Here is a 22085-nt window from a genome sequence, read left to right on the forward strand (position 1 = left end):
AGCGTAATCATATTTACCAATGAACGAAATCCGCAAATCAGTCCAGGAAATACAGCCTGGCTTTAATATGTGGAATATTTGGGAATCGTACAGTGATAATGCCGATGATGAAAGAAAAGGACAGGTCGCATCCAAACAGAACTGTGGAATTGTTAGTTATTAACCGTGGCGTCCTTATTTTGGGCAGGTCATCATATCATTATGCGAATCAGACAAAGTTTCCATACACAAGATGATGAGAATCAAAAGAAACGTGAAAAATAGCACATCTATAAGCTCACAACGCGTCGCAGTGTGAGCTTGCAGATCGTCTGTTTTCGAATAGCTGAAATGTAAAATAGGGCTCAAGTGGTTAATTCTAAAAATGTCCAAAACAGTTGTCCATACATTTGTAATGGAATGCCATGCTAATGCAAAGACAAAGGTTTTGTCTGACTGAAACAGGTGTCATGCACTGAACCAGAAATGGCCCTCCCTCTGCCAGCTTGCCAAGTTTGTCCCCTTCACGTTGTTACTTATGTTGTTTTGGGAACTGGACTGGAATCTCTCCTTGGAGCGAATTCTGTCTTGCTCTGTTTGATATTCAATGACTTGATGCTGTAAAACATTCCATTTTTGGACTCTTTGTATCTGTCTTTTGTCTCATCCTTTGTTCTGTTGCCAGTTGAGGCGTTTCACCACGGATGGCTATGTTCTTGAGAAATGTGTGCTTTTGTTTGATGGGTAATTTTGTCGCATTTTCTTTTTTTTTTAATACAAGTTTTGCCATGACTGACTCATTCTACAGGAAATTGTTTTGTCTCGAGAGAAAATTCTTCATTCTGTACTAGTGACATCCAAATTAAGTGAATGATATTTCCCAGTGGGGAAAATCTTTAAATGTTTTTGTCTGTAAAATTTGTTTTGTTGTTTTTTTATCAAGGTTTGGATGTTTTTACTGACTGATATTAAGCCCAGACTTGTGTTATTATAGTAGATCTATATTGGACAGATGTTTTTTGTGTGTTAACCTTTGAGGCTGAGGCTTGATATTGGTCAGATAAACACTTGTCTCTTAAATGTGTACATTATATTGCAGCACTGCTGTCTTTTGATGACATTTGATTATATGAAGCACTTCGCTGTTCTTTATCCCCCAAATGAAACAGATTTTTACATTTTTAAAAGAAAGCTCTTTGTGTATGAACTGAATACTTGTTATTTTTCTGTTGCTTTTCCTCTGTCTTCATTTATCTTTCCTGTCATCCCATTTGCCATTTTTGATGATGACATCTTTATTTTTTATTTGTTTGTCAGTCCAGGTTGTTGAGAAGCTGTTATATTTTGTTTATAAAAACTTGGGTGAACAGGCCTTTGTAAACACGAAAAAAAACAATAAAATTTGTACGTTGTTTTTTATAACACTGTTTCTTGCTGTTGCATTGAGTTTACATCCACTCTAATGGTGACCTTTTTTTGTCCACCAGGCGGCAGTGTTTGGAGGAAGACTTCTAAGCCTGATCTATACTTAGATGCACACCTGTGTCAACGCACCAAAAATAGCCGATCTGCAAGCTCACAACTCATCGCTCCACATGCGTTGTGAGCTTGCATATCGGCTATTTTTGGTGCGCCTCATGGACACACAACAAAGTTTAAATCAGGCTTTAGTATTCAATTAACAAAGAGGAATTTCTCTGTAGTTTCAGGTTCGTGTTTCAGATTTATAATCCCTGGTGACACTTAAAAGACCTCCTTTCAATCTTCTACAGATTTAGGAGCTGATGACAGCTCATTTAAACCATGTCTTTAAAAGATTTGATACTTTATGGAATTGAGATGGACTACATACAGTTGTAGCCTCTACAAAATTGAAGAGAGTAACCAGACTAACTACACTTAACCTAAATAATGTACCATAAACCTATTTTCTACTAGTTAACAGTAAAATCCTGTGTTTATTTAATCATTTGTACAGGTCCTTTTTCTTACATTTGTACACTCAGAGTTTATGCTGCAATTCATATTCATATATAGGACATTCAATGTCCTACCCGGGATTCAAACACAGCTCTCTTCTGCTGTCCTCGCAAGATGGAATCCCCACTTGGCTAGGGCAGATATTGCCTTATTGGCTTCAGGCAGTACTACTTCTCAACCAGGTGTCTAACCCTACACCAGGGTCAAAATGTCTCAATGGAAGTGTAGGGAGACCATCTCCAACCTCTGCAGATCTGGACTAGTTATATTGTAACATACTCTACCATACACATTCGTTAAAATAACTAATAATAATAATTGTATACATTAAAATAGGTTCCAGATTGCAGTTCTAAATTAACACATGACAATTTCACTGTGTAATGAGACCTGAAGCCGATTCTACATGTCTCCTAAATCTCAACAGTATTCTGAAAAACGTATGTTTCTATGTCAGTGGTGCTCAATCTTTTTCATGTCAAGGACCCCCAAAATTATATGTATTTGGCCGCGGACCCCCATCAAAATATTTTGTTCCAGGGACCCCCAGAAGCAAAGATTTTAGTTAAAAATGTTCGCTTTAAAAATATATATATTCAAAGATTTTCACATTTTCACGATTTTTCAAAAATAGCAGATATACAAGCTCGTAGCGCGGCACTATCTATGAGCTTGTATATCTGCTATTTTTGAATAGCCAAAGTGTCAAATAATGCTTTTTAGCTCAAATCTAAAAATGACACAGTTCCAGGTATCAATGGGTTAGGACATGCTGTAGTTTTGCCCTGTTTTCATAACCTCTTATCAGACAGGCAACTTGTTGGGTGACACACAATGGCTGCCATGGATGCAGCTGCTGTGGCCCCACCTCCACTGGCACGCCCTTTGACCTTTTGCCGGAGGGGTATATATATATAGTGTGAGATTGGGGGGAAGGTCCCTGGCAGCCAAAATGAAGGCTCTGGTGTGTGTGTGTGGCTTGTTCTCCCTGCTGGCCCTGACCACTGCAGGTAAGGACAATTAAATGTCAAATCTTTATTTGTTTAATTTGTGCTACACATTGAGAGTTATGTCGTTGGTTCCTCAGTTATTCAAGTGGATACAGTAAAATAATTATGTATATATCGTTGCTAGTTAGGCAGAAACCTCTTGGATCCATAGTTTAACTTATGTTTTTTCATAAGTGAATGCCCTTGTTCATCAAACTACAGTGTCACACAAAACTAGAAAAAATAAAGTGTGTCGCATCGCCATGCATTTTGAGCTTGTAGATCTGCTATTTTTTTATTTGAATAGTTACAGTTTTGGACATATGAGGTTCCCATCCGACAGCAATGATATAATTCATGTATGGAATGGAATATGGAATGGGAATGATGATGCGCTGAGGTTTATCTATCATTGTGGCAGCAGGGGGGGACTATTATCAGTGATGCTATCAAACAATTTATCTGAAGCTTGGGTTGACTGGCAACATAGTGATTTAAAGGTGGAAAGCTAAAATGTACCTGTTCCATAATTAGTCTTTAACAAGTCTATACTGTTTATACAATATTTGTGTGAGTTGTACATCGTTAATAGTCGAGTTGGGGGCTGAATTTTCAGCATGGTATATGCATTGAAAAGTTCCACTGCATATATGCAATATTTGTGTCTACATTACACAATGGTTGTTTTTAAAATGTGTCATTTTATTATGTTAAAAAATATTTATTGACCCAAAACGAGCCCAAAACGCAGAGTCGGCAAACATGCACCACATAATGTCTATATAAATGGATTAAAAAGTTAAGATTATAATTCTACAATTTAGGCATTTAGCATTACCAGAGCGTCTTACAAGTGCGACATCAGAGTATATGGTATGAACCCTAGTCGGCAAATGACGGAAAATGGTCATGTAATAGCTTGCAAAGAAGAAGAAACAAAATAGTGCTTCATTCGTAGAAACTAGGACACCAGGTAAACATCAAACCTAGCATCTGTCTAAACGACCTGTTATCTAAATATAACATTCTTAGCATTGTGGTCAACAGAAGGATATGGGTTGTTGGGGTTGTAAGTCAGAGGAGAGGTGTGACACCAGCTGAAAGGAAGTTGTCCCACGCTTATTCATACTGCCTGGGGGGGAGACACCCCCCCCCCAGAGCCAACACATCTAACGTCTAACTGAGGATGTTGCAAATGGGCCCTCAAATAACTGACAAAACACTAAGATTTGTATGATAATATAACATTAATATTTTAAAAAGTTATATAGGCCTTTTAAAAGAATGACATGGTATTTTTTCTTTACAACGTAGAAAAAATTGTTTTCATTGTGATACTGATAAATATGAACTTAATGTTAGTTCCACTGATCCAGGCCGAAACACACATAAAGAAGGTAAAATGCAGCCCACCCATCTGACCACATAACACGGCAGCCGATAGGCTATGTGGTCAGATGGGTGGGCCGCGAACACTTTTGAGATTTTCAAGTGGGCCCTGATCCAGAAAAGGAACCACTGATCTCACTGATTGGAATGATTTGGACTCGATATAAAGAGAGTCACTATCTTTGCCCAGCCGATGGAAAGCATTTAGTGGTCTACCAATCAAGCCCAACAAAGTGTATTTAAATTGAAGTGTAATGGATAAAGGGGGGGGTAATGCTTATTTTTGGCTTTGAGCATGACAGATTCAGGTTTACTGAAATGGGCTAACCTTGTCTGACCTTCCATAGATTCTCAGTGGGCCTCCCAGGCTTCCATAGTCAGGTGTTAGGCCTTAGTCTGGGTAGTAACCAGATACTATGGACACAAAAACCAGGGTCTGATACTCATCGATTTAAGACTCCCTCATTGTGTGGATTACACGCTGTCAGCAGTGGCATGTACATCACACCAATACGTACTATTCACAAACACACATAGACACAATTACACACATCCAACACATCACAAAGGGAAAGGTGCAGGCATTACACAACAGTATATTGTGCGTCGCAACATGTACTGTACTCAGTTTACGATGGAGATCAATACACCACATTGAATGTCTTCATAAAGTGTCACTGTGCGTGACCGTGCATTTCTCTTTGCCAATGTCCTCACACCTGATAATCTGCTCCATGGGCTCAGCAGCCAGGCTGGCTGCCTGTCCATGTGCAAGGGGAAGCCCCAGCCAAAAGCGGGAAGGGCAGAGCATTGTGGGTGGCTAATTCATCCCGGGGACAGTAGCCTGCTTCCGGTTGGACAGTTGAGCGCTCTTGAGTGCGCTAGTGGAACATTCTGCAAAAATAGCAGATCTGCAAGCCCGAGCTTGCAGATCGGCTATTTTTGGCAAAGAGATTTGGTGTAGAGAGATAAAAGGAGTGTGCCAAGGATAGAGCCCTGGTGGAAGAATACTAGGGATTAGGTATGAGAGGCCGTACAGAGGCTGGCTCAGTGGTAGTGATGAAACTACGACCACTGTATGTCACTCACTGTCTTGTTCTCTTCCTTATCCCTTCCAAGTGTTAGCATGAGAGATATGGCATTCAAAAATAATGATGCACATCACGAAGATGAGGTGTGACTTTTGTACATTTTTAAAGAAGAGATTTCAGTTTATATCTTAGTTTTATTTGCCACAGTACATAGTACATATACTTTCACATCCCTGGAATTTGTGCTGTGCATTTAACCCATCCTACTGTAACTGTGTGGAGCAGTGGGTGGCGCTCAGGGATCCGTTAGGGTTTCAGTGCTTTACTCAAGGACACTCCTCCAACACGTTGCCAGGAGGAGACAAAATCAAATGGGGGACCTTCCTATTCCCAGGCGACTCCTCTGCCTCCTCCTGAGCCACTGGTGCCTCCTATCTTTACTAATCCATCTAATTCAGGAGAATGCTTTTAACATAGTTCAGCTGTGTGGTCATTAATCACACAAGCTGACGCTTGCAGGTTCAGTTGCCGATTCAAATCTGGGGAAGAGACCTTAGATTAAGCTTTTGTCCTGTCTAGCTCAAATGACATTATCCCATTCTGATGTGTGTGACATTTAAAAAAAATACATATATAGTGAAAATAGTCATGATGCAGGCTTGTAGATTATTTATTTATTTTCATTTAATTTATTTTAATAGAGCTTAAGTCGTTATTTCATAATGTACTTTTGTACGTTTGGGTCCCGGGGCCCCTTCCTAGAAATGTAGTGGAGTCAAAAGTACAGTATTTCTCTTGAAATGTAGTGGAGTGAAAGTCATACGTTTCCAAAAATACTAACGTAAAGAACAGATACTAAAGAAATCACAAAAAGTACAGTACTCAAGTAAATGTAAATGTCCACCAGTGCTCATTGCAGGGTACATGTGCAATAACACTGCAGCACAGTTGAGAACCTGTCTCATGACAATCACAGGGAGGGCATGCGTCAGTCATTCTTCATGAAAGCAGGAGTGGAATTATCCCTCCTTCTTTTCACCCCCTGACTCATTGTGGGGCTATTTCTGTCTCTGAGAGCTGACCAGCAGCACCAACCGAGACATGGGCACCTGTCCCTCTCCGTCCCTTCCTCCAGTGTGCTCTGCTGGGCTTAGCTGCAGCTATTACAGTGGCCCCAGGGCAGGAGAACCACATTACATAACATTATTAATGTAATAGCCTTCCTGCAATAAGCTTGTAGAGGAAGTTATTTGGAAGTTTGTGATAATGCCTTCTTATTAAGGCCTGTAACTGTTAGCTGTGTGTGTGTGTGTGTGTGTGTGTGTGTGTGTGTGTGTGTGTGTGTGTGTGTGTGTGTGTGTGTGTGTGTGTGTGTGTGTGTGTGTGTGCGCGCGGCTTCTTAAAGAGCTGTTAAAAAGAGAGTTAAAACAGTCGTCACTTATCATTTCCATGTGGAAATGTCTCACTTTTTGCCCACAATCCATTCCCATGATTCTAACTAAGTTAACTCTAATTGAATTCGGCTACTATTGGCTACTAGTGCTCCTACAACCAGCAGACTAAAAAGATACCTTGTATTGCCGACTAACTCTTGGCATGCAGTGTTTCAGTCTGGCGTCTTGATTTAGACTTAATTAAATCCTTCATCATGATCTCTGTATTTGACCATTTGGCAATGACTGTTGGCTCAGCAATGTGGTAACTTACATGCAGATAGTGTAGCCTTCTAATTCATTTACCATTTCAGATAATTGTATGAATTACTGTAATTGTAGTTGAATTATTTTCCCCATATGGAGTAGTCTGCGCTATATGGATTCCACTGTTTAACTCAAGTAAAATGATATATTCGGGAAATTCCTCAGTATTAATTTAACCCAGAGAACGCAAAAATGTACGTCCATTCCATCCACTTTTACACTCTTAGTTAAATGAACACTGAGGATTTTGTTTGGCAGGTACATAACGGAACCTCTACAAAGTTGCTGAACATTTACCGCTACCCCTCATTAAACATAAGCATGAAGTAAGCGCCACCCTGTTATGTAATGTTTGTTAACGTCAGTAACCCAACATCATTGGCACACTCGAGAGTCTTGGCTCCCTCGTGTGTTTGGGTTTTGGAACGTACAATGCTGTGACACTATTTGGACACCGTTCCAAACCGCGCAGAAAATACTTAGACCCCACCGACAGATGACGCTTCAACAAGCCCCATGTCACCCAATCCCTTGACACTAATCTACATCTCTCTCTCAGTGAGATGCACCTATGGTACGCTTAAGCCTGGCTGAATAAGTTCTGTTCTATAAGTTAAGGTCTATGAGCCTCGGCCAGCACTGAATGCCAAGGGTCAGAGAAACGCCTGTGGGGCTAATTTTAGTAAGTCCTAATACCAAATTGATCCGTGAAATTAACACAATATCGGATATATAATGTTGTAGTGCTTCCTACAGTAGATGCCGTCTTCTGGATGGTCTCTTTTTTGAGCTTATCAATCATCTATCTCCAAGCCAATGAAAGGTGAATCTGTCATGATGATATGATTCACCCTTACTGTCAAAGCTTAAGGGGAGGACATACAAGAGGATGTCTTTTTAGCCGAATGACCGTCATGTCCTCTCCTTGTCCTGCTCTCCTGACCAAGCCTTGAAAATCCTCTGCTTTATAGTAGGCCTTGTCTGAGTTCCTATTACAACAGTATCCTGGTTTAACAAGCTCATACAGTGCATTGGCATTTCCTAGGCCAGCTTTGTTATAAGCCTATCTGACATAATTATGCAAAATCCAGGACAGACTAGTCACTACTAGATAATATCCATATCATGCATCAAAAATATGTTTGTTTCAGACAGACGGAATGGGTGGTTAATGGGTGTTCTAGCCACCAATGCTGGCAAGAAGGCGTCAGAAGGTGATAATCAGATATAGCTTCCAGACACAGATGTGACGAACAACATCGTCAGACCCCAGAATAGGAGAGCAAGGCCGTCACAGAGGATGGTGGAGAAAGGGAAGAGTACATTGAGTCCTGCTATCACCAGGGACAGCCAGAGGAGTGTTAAGCTCTGGCTCCAGCCCATTTGACCAACACTCAGATGTGACCGATCTTGGCCTGGGATTCTTTGCTTGTGGTCTCGTCTCAAGCAGTGAACCAGTTAGACAGTGACTGACCATAGATAGATACTGTAGATAGGTATAGATAGATAGACAGACAGACAGACAGATACATTGGTTGTGAAGCTGTCACATGTCAGCTACGTACAGCTATGACTGGACCTACAGGCTGACCACGCCTTGTAACACGAACTGCAGAAATGCAGAGAGGGAGTCTGCTATTTTGTGGTGTGTTTTTTAAGCCATGGTAACAGTATGTAAAGGTACTTATGGACGATTAAATAGCTCTTTGTTAGAGAGGCTAATTAATTATCTCTAGGAGATCATGCTTTGACCATTCAGACTACTGTATATCCTTTTTTACTAGCCATTAGCAGACATGCACCATTGATGGTGCTAGCATCAGATTAACAACTAAATATACATTTAAACATGACAACATACCCCAAAACCCCCAAATTACAAGTCTTAATGTTCACATGAGTGTTGACATTCAACTCAGTCTGAGCAGTCTTTAGCCCCTTTGACATATAGTTAATATGTCAATATTCTGATTCAATATGTCGATATTCTGTAATGCTTGCACCAAAACAAATAGGCTCACAGCCTGACAAAAAGGCATCTTGAAATCACAGTTGATGAATGAAAAAGGTGGATTTGAAAATAACATTCTTGGGTGATTTGTTGGGGACACTTAATATTACATTAAATGTGCCATGCCTGTATGAGTTGATAGCAGCCTCTCTCTTTTGACTCTCCATCTCATTGGGATTGTCTCACACACACACACACACACACACACACACACACACACACACACACACACACACACACGTGCAGGATCTTATTGAGATTGGAGCTGGGAGGGTCGCGCACACATATTGTAATATATTAAGCTATAACATTGTAACTTTTATGTTTGTCCTAGTGAGGACAACATGCCACAGCCACACTACCTTTTGTCATTGTTGTACATTGTCATAACAATCGCCGGATAGACAGAAAGATAGAGAGAGGTAGATAATGAATGTTGAGAGAGGGAAGAAGACAGTATAGACGATGTACTGATGGCTGTAGGTGGAGATTTAACTGCATAATATCATTATGCAGTTACTATTAGCACTCTACTTAGCGCACCTTTCTAGTTCTGTTTCTAATCTGTTTCAGGGCTATTTCGATTGTTCTGCTGCTTTAACCATATCTGTGAATTACGTAATTTGATTGATATTAACATAGAAACTTTTTCCATCTTTGCTTTTGACAAAGGTTTTTGTGTTTTTGTTTTGTTTTGTTTCATTTGAAAGAGGAATATAATATTAAGATTAACTGATAAACACATACAGTATTGATCTGTGTCAATGTCAGTCATAGTTGGAAGCACACACTGTGGTTCTGATCATCACAAGAACAGTCTATAATGGTGCCTTTCTTTAACACACACACACACACACACACACACACACACACACACACACACACACACACACACATACTGTAGCATGCTTTGGGACACCTCTGTATCACAATGAACAATGTGAGAGTTTTACCTCTGCTCACCCAGTGGCAGCACAGGATCTTTTTCAGCGTTTGGGCGACATGACACCATGGTCAAGCTGTCCCCACAGCTGTCCTGCTCTTCATTTGGAGCAATCTATGCAGAAATATACGTCTGTATGCTTGCCCTCAGCAAATCCCTGACTATGCATTGCCATGCAAGGACGTGAAATATGAATCTATATGCTGAGAAGGTGTCAAATGTTTGATCTGATGTGGTCCCATCCCTGAGCTTATAGATCGGCTATTTTCAGCACTCGGCACTGTTGTACAACGATCTATCAGGCTTAAGTGCTCCACAGAATTAATGATGTACGAAAAGGTATTAGGAGCATACAGTGAGATATAAGCGTGGCTTTATATTTTCTGGGCGGTGAAACCGCCCCTATAAGTGAGATTTGGAAAAATGTACAAATATCTTGGGCAGTGAAACCGGCCCTAACAGTGAGGTTTGGAAATGTACAATTATCCTGCGCTGTGATTGGCCAATCACAATCTATTCAGGACTGTGATTGGCCAGTGTCACATGACACATGTGCATAGCCCTATATAAGCAACCATAACTTTACAAAAACCATAAATTGGTTTTTGTAAAGTTATGGTTTCGTCCATCATAAAGAGTGTTTCAATAAATGTATTTATCTTTTGTACATGATTGGTTGACTCCATTCAGTATTGTGATTAGCTAGCAAGACACCGCCCACTTCACACAGGGTGTGATTTTTTCTATAGTTTTGGTGTTCACTGTAGCAGTGGATGATCACTACTGTGCTTTTTGCTCCTGAGGTACATCATCGTATATAAAACAACATGTATTGAATGCATTGTCCTTAATGTTAGAGATGAATAAAATGAAAAATAAGACTTCTCTCATCTCTTCTCAGATCTGCTAGCGGAGGCAGATCTGCAGGTCCAGCAGAAAGAGGTGGGCCTGTTCCCTTGCGGATGTGACCCTGTGGAGGAGCATGCGAGCCAGAGCACCTCCAATGACACACCGGCCCCTGAGGTGGCCGTGTGCCAGCCCTGTACGCCCCCATCGGCGGCGGCCGCAGCCGCGGCAGATGAGCCCGCTTCAGACGAGGAGCAGGAGGAAACGGCGGCTCCCACCGAGGAGGTAGCAAGCCATGAGGAAGAGGAGGCTGCTTCCCAGGAGGAGACAGTAGGAGGGGATGATGTGTCTTCTGAGGAAGAGGCCGAGTCCTCGTCTGAAGAGGAGGCCGCGTCGCAAGAGGTGGCAGAGGAAGACCAGTCGGAGGAGGAAGGAGTAGCCCAGGAGGAAGTCACCGGAGGCGCTGCTGAGGAGCCTGCAAATGAAGAAGCATCCGAGGACACCGAGGTAGCTGAAGAGGAAGAAGCGGCAGAGGAGGCAGTGGCTGAAGAGCCAGCAGCTGAGGTGGAAGTCGTTGAGGAGGAAGCAGCTGAGGAGGAAACAGCCATGGAGGAGGCGGTTGTGGAGGAATCGGCCGAAAAGGAAGCAGCCGAGGAGGAAGTAGCTGCAGAGGAGCTGATAAGAGCTGCTGTGGAGGAAGAAGCTGCCACAGAGTACACTGAGGAAGAGGAGGCCGCTGCTGTTGAAGACCCAGCTGAAGAAGAGGTGGCAGAGGCGCTGGCTGAACCTGAGCCAGAGGCAGAAGCTGAACCACTGGTGCTTCCGGAGCCAGAACCAGAGGTGATTCTACAGTCTGAGGTCGTTCCAGAACCAGAAGTAATACCAGAACCAGAGGTGATTCTAGAACCAGAAGCAGAACCAGAGGTTGTTCCAGAACTTGAGCCGGAGCCTGCTGTGGTGGAGTCCGTTGAAGAGGCAGCCAGTGTGGTAGAGGAGACACCTGTTGTAGAGGAGACACCTGTCGTAGAGGAGACACCTGTCGTAGAGGAGACACCTGTCGTAGAGGAGGCGGTGGTAGAGGACGTGACAGTGGAGGAGGTGACTGCAGAGGAGCCCTCTGAGATGCCACACAAAGGTACTGGAAAAAAAAGGGGGGAAATACATAGAGTTAGATACATAGATGGACCTGGGGGTCAACTCAGATTATAGACACTTCAAAACTAGAACTGTATGAGATGATAACTATTAATAATAAATCTGACCCTTTCTCTCAAATCGACTCTGTCCTGTCCAGTTGCTATGGCAGACAGTCCCTTTTGGAATATCCTGAACATTGATCTTCAAATACAATCCAGTTGACACTAAGAGGCTGTCAGTAAAGGTCCTTGCACACTGGTGCGTCTTTTCGTTGCGTTTTTTTTTTTTCATTGTTTTTTCAATTTTTTTCATTGTTGTAAAAAAAACGCAACGAAAAGACGCACCAGTGTGCAAGGACCTTACCTGTAATTAAGTAGTTTTAACACATTATTGACAAACTTGTCATCTATTTATTGTGCCCTCCCTTCTACACGCTCTCTCCCATCCATCTCTCTCTCACTCTCTCTCTCTGCTCTCCCCTCTATCCGGTATCCGCCCCCCTCTTTCTGTCACTCTGTCTCTGTCTCTGTCTGTCTGTCTGTCTGTCTGTCTGTCTGTCTGTCTGTCTGTCTGTCTGTCTGTCTGCCTCTCTCTCTCTCTCTCTCTCTCTCTCTCTCTCTCTCTCTCTCTCTCTCTCTCCCCCTCTTTCTGTCACTCTGTCTCTCTCTCTCTCTCTCTCTCTCTCTCTCTCTCTCTCTCTCTCGCGCGCGCGCGCGCGCTCTCATATCCGTGCCATACCTCGCTGAACATGACACCATGCCTGTGGCCAAAGGGGGCATCAGGCATAACCTTTTGTACAGAAATAAGCGGACCAAAATAGGGGAGGATAGAGAGGGACATGGTGATATAACAGTGTGGTCACTGCTCAGCACAGATGAATTGCTCACTCACAGCTCAGGAAATCAATTAGTACCCAGGGAAACATTTTGTTTGTTTTGTATACATGTCAGCTGTGTTTTCACTCATTAACCTTGGCAGCAATCATAGAATGGAACAATGTTATTCATTGTGCAAATATATCATGAGTGACTGTGGAAACAAGCATACTGTATGTCATGGATAGAATAACAACAATTTCCCATTGTCAATTTGAGCAGTTTGTGTAAATTATCCTGTTTCTGCTAATCATATTTTAATGTATGTCAGAGTAGTCTAATAATTACCTCTCCAGTTCAAGTTGACTGACTGACTGACTGACTGACTGTCTGTCTGTCTCCTCTATTCAGCTCCTGAGAAGAAAGGCCCAGCATTGAGAGACCGCACCCACATTGAAGATACCCTGAGATTAGCCAGTGATGAGCACTCTGCAGAGTTCTCAGGTAAGGAACATGGACGACAGGACATGTTAAGTTCAAATACATATGTACACAAACACAAGCACTCGTCCCTCTAAATATTCTGCACAGTGAAATCCTCAGTGTTTGTTGATGTATCCATTTGCAGCTCTTAGAGTGTCCAAATGTAACCAAATGGACTTTACCCTCTCAGAGCTAATATTTGGTATTTTTTGTTGTGATGACTGCTGTAAACAAAAGAACTGGCTTCCGGCTCATTGGGGATGGAATGAATCCACATGTGTTTGCATGTGAATGAAGGAGTGTTTGAGACAGCTGTGGGGAGTGAAGAAATGTACTGAAAATTGTTTCATGATGTCCACTAGACTCGAGGTCTGGTGAGGTCTGGTGAGGTCTGGTGTGTGTGTGTGTGTGTGTGTGTGTGTGTGTGTGTGTGTGTGTGTGTGTGTGTGTGTGTGTGTGTGTGTGTGTGTGTGTGTGTGTGTGTGTGTGTGTGTGTGTGTGTGTGTGTGTGTGTGTGTGTGTGTGTGTGTGTGTGTGTGTGTGTGTGTGTGTGCGTGCGTGCGTGCGCACACGTGTCTAGAGGCAGGTGATTAATCAGTGTAAATTCTCAACTCTGGCACATGAAAAAGCTCTTTGTTCTCAAAAGCCAGCTCTTTTAACATTATAGCACAGTACTGCTGTGTGACACAAAATAATTCTATAAATTCTGCAGCTTTCATCACCAGAAAAGGCTTTTTCAGCTTCACATTCAAACTTTAGACAAAATGTTGTCTAAAACTTATTTTGATGTTGGTTCGATTCCGGCTGATATATTGTGAACATACCGTTAAGATGATCAAATAATTGTGGATCCCTAGCATCAGCATCTGTAATAATATTGCCAAATAGCCTATATAAATCAGACATATTCACACTATCCTAACTTTGACTTTGACTCTCTCTCTCTCTCTCTCTCTCTCTCTCTCTCTCTCTCTCTCTCTCTCTCTCTCTCTCTCTCTCTCTCTCTCTCTCTCTCTCTCCAGCTGCCATGAAGAAGCTGCTGAACATATACCACACAACCATCAAGCCATTAGAACAGGTCTACAAATACAATGAACTGAGGACACATCAGGTCACAGGTAAACTCCACTTCTTTGGGGATATCAAAGAAAGCCTAATTTATACATATACCATAATTGAAATAACTGCAAATCAGTTCTTTTCAGTGAGCAACACTAATACAAGGAAGTATAAACTAGGCTTTAGTGTGTTGTCTTGTTTTAACCCAATTGGACAATGAAGGTCACGGTGTCAACAAGGAAGTTGTCAGAGAAAAGTATAGGTCTGTGTCTGTCTTTACTTTGTAGTAGTAGTACCAATGTGTTGTTCTGTGCCAAACCACATACACTATATATGTGTATGTAATGAGCATTTAGGGTGACAAGTGAAAACTACAATGTGTTGTTGTTTTACAGCACATGATACAGCTGTTATCCACCTTTTTCAAACCACCACATATACATGATATACACAAAGGGGTTCCACCGCATCTCAGGAGCGGGACTGGTATTATATGTGTAGAGGAAGGAAGGCTGTATTGACATCGAAACGTTGTCACACTTTTTGCCTGCACCCTATAAATAAAAAACGCTTTAATTGTCTGAGTTTGCCCCAGTGCCTTCCTTCCTCTACAGTCTACACTACATTGATGTACTAATGAACAAATTAAGCAGGGTGCTGCAACCACTTAAGCCTGATTCATACCTTGTCTATCTTATAAATAGATAAATACATATTTTTTTAAATGTTCCCCTATAATGATATGGCCAAAATAGGGTGAAAGTTCTTAAGATTAGCTATGGTTGTACACTGTAAATTAATCAGACCAAACATACTGAGAAAATCAAATGGAACATTGTATGGTACAGGCCCATTGGAAACAAAGCTGGAGGACAATGACTGTGGTAGTCTATTATTATTAGTCTATTATTTATATGATGGAGCAGGAGCTCTGCGAATCAGGATAGAAACATTTAACTGTGAAATGTGCGCCATCTTGTGGTACAAGATGACAGGACATTTTAGAGTAGACACTGGTATTGTGGTACATATGGTACTGGTATTGATGTACTATAACTGTATTTATGTATGTATATAGCCTGTGTGTGCGTGTGCGTGCGTGCGTGCGTGCGTCCGTGCGTGCGTGCGTGCGTGCGTGCGTGCGTGCGTCCGTCCGTGTGTGTGTGTGTGTGTGTGTGTGTGTGTGTGTGTGTGTGTGTGTGTGTGTGTGTGTGTGTGTGTGTGTGTGTGTGTGTGTGTGTGTGTGTGTGTGTGTGTGTGTGTGTGTGTGTGTGTGTGTGTGTGTGTGTATGTATGTATGTATGCCTATTTATGTCTGTCTCTGTCTATTCTGCTTGCAGATGGTGAGATCACCTCCAAGCCCATGGTGCTGTTCCTTGGGCCTTGGAGTGTTGGCAAGTCCTCCATGATCAACTACCTGCTGGGTCTCCATGGCACCAAACAGGAGCTCTACACTGGTAAGATACTTTTTTGTTTGGGTACCATCTTTATATGCTGATTAATCACTTTCAACCTGGCCCTATTTTGGCTATTGTGGTGGGTTCTCTTGAGGAAATGAGCACTTTGAGCGAAGATGACAGACCACTGAGTCTGCATGTTCACTATTTATTCAGCACGAAGTGTATGTTACAACATTGGTTATAGGTCTAATCTAGCAAGCGCGAGCGCAGGCAGCGGTAAACTCCTTCATTCAGTTTCAGGCAGCCATATACCTTCTTTCTTTCCCTATCCAGGCAGACAGAATCAGAATTCTTACCTACCAATTAAAAGGTGTTTCAATCATATGAGCATCCTTCATCCTCATGTCCTGTCTCCTTCTCATCTAATTTTAAATCAGAGACCTTTAGTGACCAGTACACAAGAGTCCAGTAACTGGTCAGTGTGTACCTTCCAGATATCATATTATTGTTATTGTGTTATCATGTTTTAGCCTGGTAAACCCTCCCTCCGGAAATCTCATTTCCATTTGATTTCAGGAGTGAGTCTGGCCTGATCCGCCTTTCTGCAATATTGGCTGTGCTGGAGTTGGGCGGGAGTAATACCGTTGACTGACAACCCCTTCAGCCAATGATAATTTTTCCCCTTCAGCCAATCAGCAGTTCACCAGTCTTAATGTGACGCGACGGGACTTTTGAGACAGCCATACCCAAAATGGGTTGCCTTATTTGGATAGAATGGTGTCACTGCCCGCCCCTACCGGTTCTCTAAATTTTTATTTTTAAATAGGCTTTGTCATGATTAATTGACCACATATATGAAGTTAAACAACTAAATTCTATCCAAACGATATCTTATAAGTAAATTCCGTGCCTCAAAATAGAAGTTAGAGAGCTTTTTGAAGTAAAAAAATAGCGGAGAATTGGCCGCACAAGAAAAAGATGGCTGCCGTTCGTGTTTTGGGCTCACTCGAACTCGCCACCTGATTGGCCAACGTAAGCTGTCAATCACAGAACAATGAGTGACGACGCTGATAGGCCCGGCCGTTTGGCATACAGAGCCAATATTGCAGAGAGGCGGTTCATGCCAGACTCACTCCAGGAATCAAATAGAAATGAGATTTCCGGAGGGAGGGTTTACCAGGCTAATCATGTTTCATCATTCTTAATATATCAGTTCAAGCAGACAGTATGAAGCAATCTACTACTGTCTTTAGTCTGTCTGACCAATAAACATATGTCTGAGTATTTACTCAAATACATACACACAATGTACAATATGAATCTTGCATATCACCGCATAGTATAGAAATTCCCTAACACTATGTTATTGGGTAGGCTTTTCTTATTTTTTTCACTAATAGCTCACAACGCATTGCAATGCAACGTGTTGTAGACTGGCGCAACACTGTTGTACAACAAAGTATGAAATAGTGGTTACCCCCTAAAAATCTTCTGATGTTTATTTGAAATGTTATTATCTTGACTCTTCCTTCTACTCTCCTTTGTTCCTGCGTTTCTCCCTCTACCTCCTATCTCTCACTTGAGCATCAAGTTTTATAATAACATTTTATGATTATCATAAACCTGTGCCATGATAAAATATAGCATAATCACTTTCTTTTAGCATTGTAATATATGATCAGAATGTTTTAAGATCTAACTTTTATCCCCAACCATCACAACATTACTGTAAGCTGCTCTCTTCAATGTAGCCTATGCACCATGACAACGTTTATTCATACACTGCAGTTTCCAATCAAGAATTCTAGCTGAAAAAATGAATCCCATTCTCCTCATTCACCTGACCACACCTGATTTTTTCTGTTCCAAAAAAAGTCTAAATAATCAAGCGGAACTTGATGATGCCAGAGTTACAGAATTCCAGTATTGTTTCTGAAACTGGCGGGAATTATTGGGACATTCATTTGGAAGAACTTGCTTTGAAGTGGACAGCTCATAATAATATTGAATTTTCAACACAAAAAAAGCCCCTGTATGTGCCATCATAAAAAATACACAATTTTTGTGTAACACATTTCTAGTCAGTCTCAACTCAGATAAATCAAGTAATCCATACACATAGACCAATGTTAATATAAACGATTGCCTCTGTCTCTCTTGTTCCCACTCTCTCCATCAGGTGCTGAGCCGACCACAACAGAGTACACAGTTGTTATGCACGGTGAGAAGTTCCGCAGCATAGACGGCGTTGTCATGGCAGCAGACAGCTCGCGGTCCTTCTCGCCGCTAGAGCAGTTTGGCCAGGGCTTCCTGGAGAAGCTGGTGGGCATAGAGATGCCCCATAAGCTGCTGGAGAGAGTCACATTTGTGGACACACCCGGCATCATTGAGAACCGCAAGCAGCAGGAGAGAGGTGGGACACTGGAGGATGCATGCATAACCACTTGACTTACTTGACTTAAACCCTTTTGCTCTTTGGGGAGCATAGGTCATTCATGAACTTCTCCCAGCTGGTTCGGTGCATGGTTAACCACTTACAGCCTATATACTTGACTGGAGTCCCCCAGGGGTCTGTACTTGGCCCCCTCCTTTTTGCCCTCTACACCAAATGTCTTTGCTGAAAATAGCTGATTTACAAGCTCACGAGTCACGTTTTGCCCAGTTCACTAGTCTGAGTGTAATACAGATTGAATGGTATATAGGCATATGTATACAGTAGGTAGGTCCCAGGGCTAAATTGGACTACTTCAAAATCAGGATTTGCGATTACTCTGCTTTGAGACTTGACCTACTTGCGGAATGACCGCTTTAAGTCTCAGCTTGACTTGTAAGCAAATACTTGATCCGTTTTGACCCGGTAACACCCCAGAGCAATACCAAATTCACTATCACAGGCCTAGTTTTGCCTTCAGCGTTTGTTTGTGACTTTGGTAACTGGCTGAGCACTGTCAAATCGATGAGGATAGTTGATTATGGGAATCGAACTGAATCAAAATAAGGACTTGGGACTTGACTTGGACTTGCACTGAAGGACCATGTGCTCTGGTAGACGCACGCACACGCACACGCACACGCACACGCACACGCACACAGACAGACAGACAGACACAGACAGACACAGACAGACAGACAGACAGACAGACAGACAGACAGACACTCTGTACTCAACACTCATTCTCAAATCCTGACTCACATTGTCCATTGTCTGGTATCTGCCATGTTTCCCTGTGCAGGCTACCCCTACAACGAAGTGTGCCAGTGGTTCATCGACCGGGCTGACCTGATTGTCCTGGTGTTTGACCCCACCAAGCTGGATGTGGGCGGGGAGCTGGAGGTGCTCTTTAAGCAGATGAAGGGCCGCGAGTCCCAGATCCGCATCATCTTCAACAAGGCCGACAGCCTGACCACCCAGAACCTGATGAGGGTGTACGGAGCCCTGTTCTGGAGCATGGCTCCCCTGATCAATGTCACAGAGCCTCCGCGCGTGTACGTTAGCTCCTTCTGGCCTCAGGACTACGCCCGAGACAGCAGCCGTGAGCTCTTCAAGAGGGAAGAGACGTCCCTGCTAGAGGACCTCAACCAGGTCTGTCTTGACTTGAGATGTTCAGCAAATGAGATAGCTGGTCATCGCTGACAGTGGGGACCGGGGAACACACTCAAATGTACACTCAGAACAATTCTCTAATACAATAGTCTAGTTGTGGCTAAATGTGGTCCAGATCCTGCAGAGCAGCTACACATGTTTGAATTGTATGCGATGTACCGTATATTTTCAGCACAGTTAAAATGTCATTTTTGGCCAAAGGGTTCCACTTCCATGTGTCTACATGGCATTGTCACAGCAGTTTGAATAATCTCATGCCATTTGAAAACTGACTGCTCTACAACCAAAAGAATGGAGGACCTTAATGTCAAACAGCTTGCTAGACTTAAGTGTGGCAAGAAAAGGACATTTGTGACCTGTGACCTGGAACCCTTTCTTATTAACCAGGACTTTGTTATATTCAGCTGATATCTGAGTCTCACATATCATGCCTGTTTAATGTTTAACTGATAAACCTTTTCCTTGGTATGCATTAACAATTTCTTTCTCTGTCTCTCTCGTTTCTCTCTCACATCCAGATGATTGAGAACCAGCTGGAGAACAAGATTGCCTTCGTCCGTCAGCACGCCATCCGTGTTCGAATCCACGCCCTGCTGGTGGACCGTTACCTGCAGACCTACAACGACAAGCTGGGCTGGTTCGGCGACCCGCACGAGGTGTTCCACGACATCGTCTCCGACCCGGACAAGTACTATATTTTCAAGTCCATTCTTGCCAAGACCAACATCAGCAAGTTTGACTTGCCCGAGAAGGAGGTCTACCAGGACTTCTTTGGAGTCAATCCGATTGGTGGCTTCAAGCAGCTATCCTCCCAGTGCAGTTGGTTCGGTGGCTGTCTGCTTGGAAACATAGAGAGGGCCATCACGGCGCAGCTCCCAGCTCTGCTGAGCAGTGTGAACAGGACCCCGAACGCGCCCCCACCCAAGGCTGCTCCAGCACCTCCGCCCCCACTCCCTGGCACCTGTGAGGGCCCTGGGTGCGAAGAGAAAGCCAAGAACCGCTGGCGAAAGCAGTGAGACGGAGTAGAAGAGAGAGGAGAGGAGAGAGAAAGGGAGGAGGAGAGGAGAACATTCAGTATATGGCAGTAGCCAGAAGCTTTCTTGAGTGATGGCCCCTGCCACTGTGTTTGTCTGGACTGGACATGTGGGGGCTGAGAAGAGCAAAGGGCAGTAGCATATTGTATGGAAGAGCAGACCTGGGTCAAGCAGTATTTGCATATAAATCATACAGTTTGATTCAGACTGCACAGAGTACCAGAGAGTGATCAAATCACTGTCAGGAGCTGTCGATCATAGACACATACAGTAGGCTATAGCTGATAACTTGATTTTCCACAAATAATTGTCTGCAGTGTTGTTTAAACCTCCTGGAACTTGGTATTGCTCCTAACAATCTGTAACCTAAGTGAGATGCTTCAAACCATGACAGGTATTTGCAAATACTATTTGACCTAACTGTAGTACAGGGTATGGAAAAGGAGACATGAAAGCACATTTCCAAATGAAATTATTTTTGGATGCAAAAACAATTCAAAAAATATAAAACCAAAATCTAAATGAAGTCAGACAACCTATTCTTTTTCAGCTATTATGTGAATTAAACCAAAGAATGTATATGAACCTATTGATTTTCTTGATGTTTGCTAGTTTGTACTTTTATTTATTCACGTTTTTCTCTTTATCCATAGTGACGTGAAAAGCAGCAGTGGTTTTCTCTGAGCTCAATACTGCCACTCTAATGTCTTCCGTGTTTGTAGGTTGAACCACTAAACCACATGAACCCTAGTGTCCCTGTTCAGTGAAAATAGCCGATCTACAAGCTCACAACACGTGTGAGCTTGCAGATCAGCTATTTTTGTCAAAGAGATGAGGGAAAAAAGGAGGGGGCTTAGTGGGCTATTATACCTCTGGGGGACTCAGGGCAATGAAGTATACGGTTTAGGTATTAAGCCCTATTCAAAAATTGATCTACAAGCTCACAATGTGAGCTCACAACATGAGCTATTGAGCACACAATGCTCATGTTGTGAGCTTGTAGATCAGATACTTTTGAAATATTTTTGTTCTGATGTTTCACTCCTGCCAGCTTCTCATATTTTATCTTCCCATATAAACTACAGGTACATTTTCATGCTACAGCAAGGAGGTAGGATGTTTATTCCAAAGCTGGATCGGGCCCTTGATAGAGGCGGTGGGAGTCGCACACTAGAATGATGTTTCCATAGCTGTTTATGCAGCAATGTTTCACATCTGACCATAGTTATATAAGAGCAAAATGTGTGAAACTGTGTGAACACTGTCAATACACCTTTGACAAATGTGTCTACAGTTACACTCCTTTCTATTAGGCTACATTTTGTCTGTATTCAAAGCAAAGTGATATTTTACTTGACCAAGACTACCTTAAATAGCCTACAGCAGCGTGAGACTGACTGAATCCATCTCAGTGTCTGTACCGTATATTCTTGAAGTAGGCCTCATCTTTTGATCGTAACATTCAAGCCATGTAAGATTGCATTTGTAAATTTGGTGCCAGTGTGACTTTGCGCTTTTCATGTTGCTGCTAGTTTTAAAACCGTAGTGCTGCATGGCAAGTGAGCAGTGCCTTTAAAATGTAAAATGTTCCTCATACACACTGTATGCTCACTTGTGACTGTGATGTTTGTGTGGGATGTTGTGCGACTTGTTGAGTAAACAATAAAAACCACTGTCCTTTAGAA

The 22085-nt window shown here is 42.5% G+C and overlaps 1 protein-coding gene across 1 annotated transcript; it reads left to right on the top strand.

Moving 5' to 3' along the window:
• Positions 1-2894: 2894 nt before the first annotated feature.
• Positions 2895-22085, top strand: LOC308096520 (sarcalumenin). Its single transcript, XM_080443940.1, has 8 exons — positions 2895-2969; positions 10924-12003; positions 13232-13324; positions 14326-14421; positions 15703-15819; positions 17942-18175; positions 18996-19345; positions 19885-22085. Exons 1-8 carry the CDS (start codon positions 2912-2914, stop codon positions 20380-20382), a joined length of 2526 nt encoding a protein of 841 aa, XP_080300066.1. The 5' UTR covers positions 2895-2911; the 3' UTR covers positions 20383-22085.

This window comes from Gymnoscopelus braueri (genome assembly GCF_963280865.1).
Source record: "Gymnoscopelus braueri genome assembly, chromosome: 2".
Classification (NCBI taxonomy): domain Eukaryota; kingdom Metazoa; phylum Chordata; class Actinopteri; order Myctophiformes; family Myctophidae; genus Gymnoscopelus; species Gymnoscopelus braueri.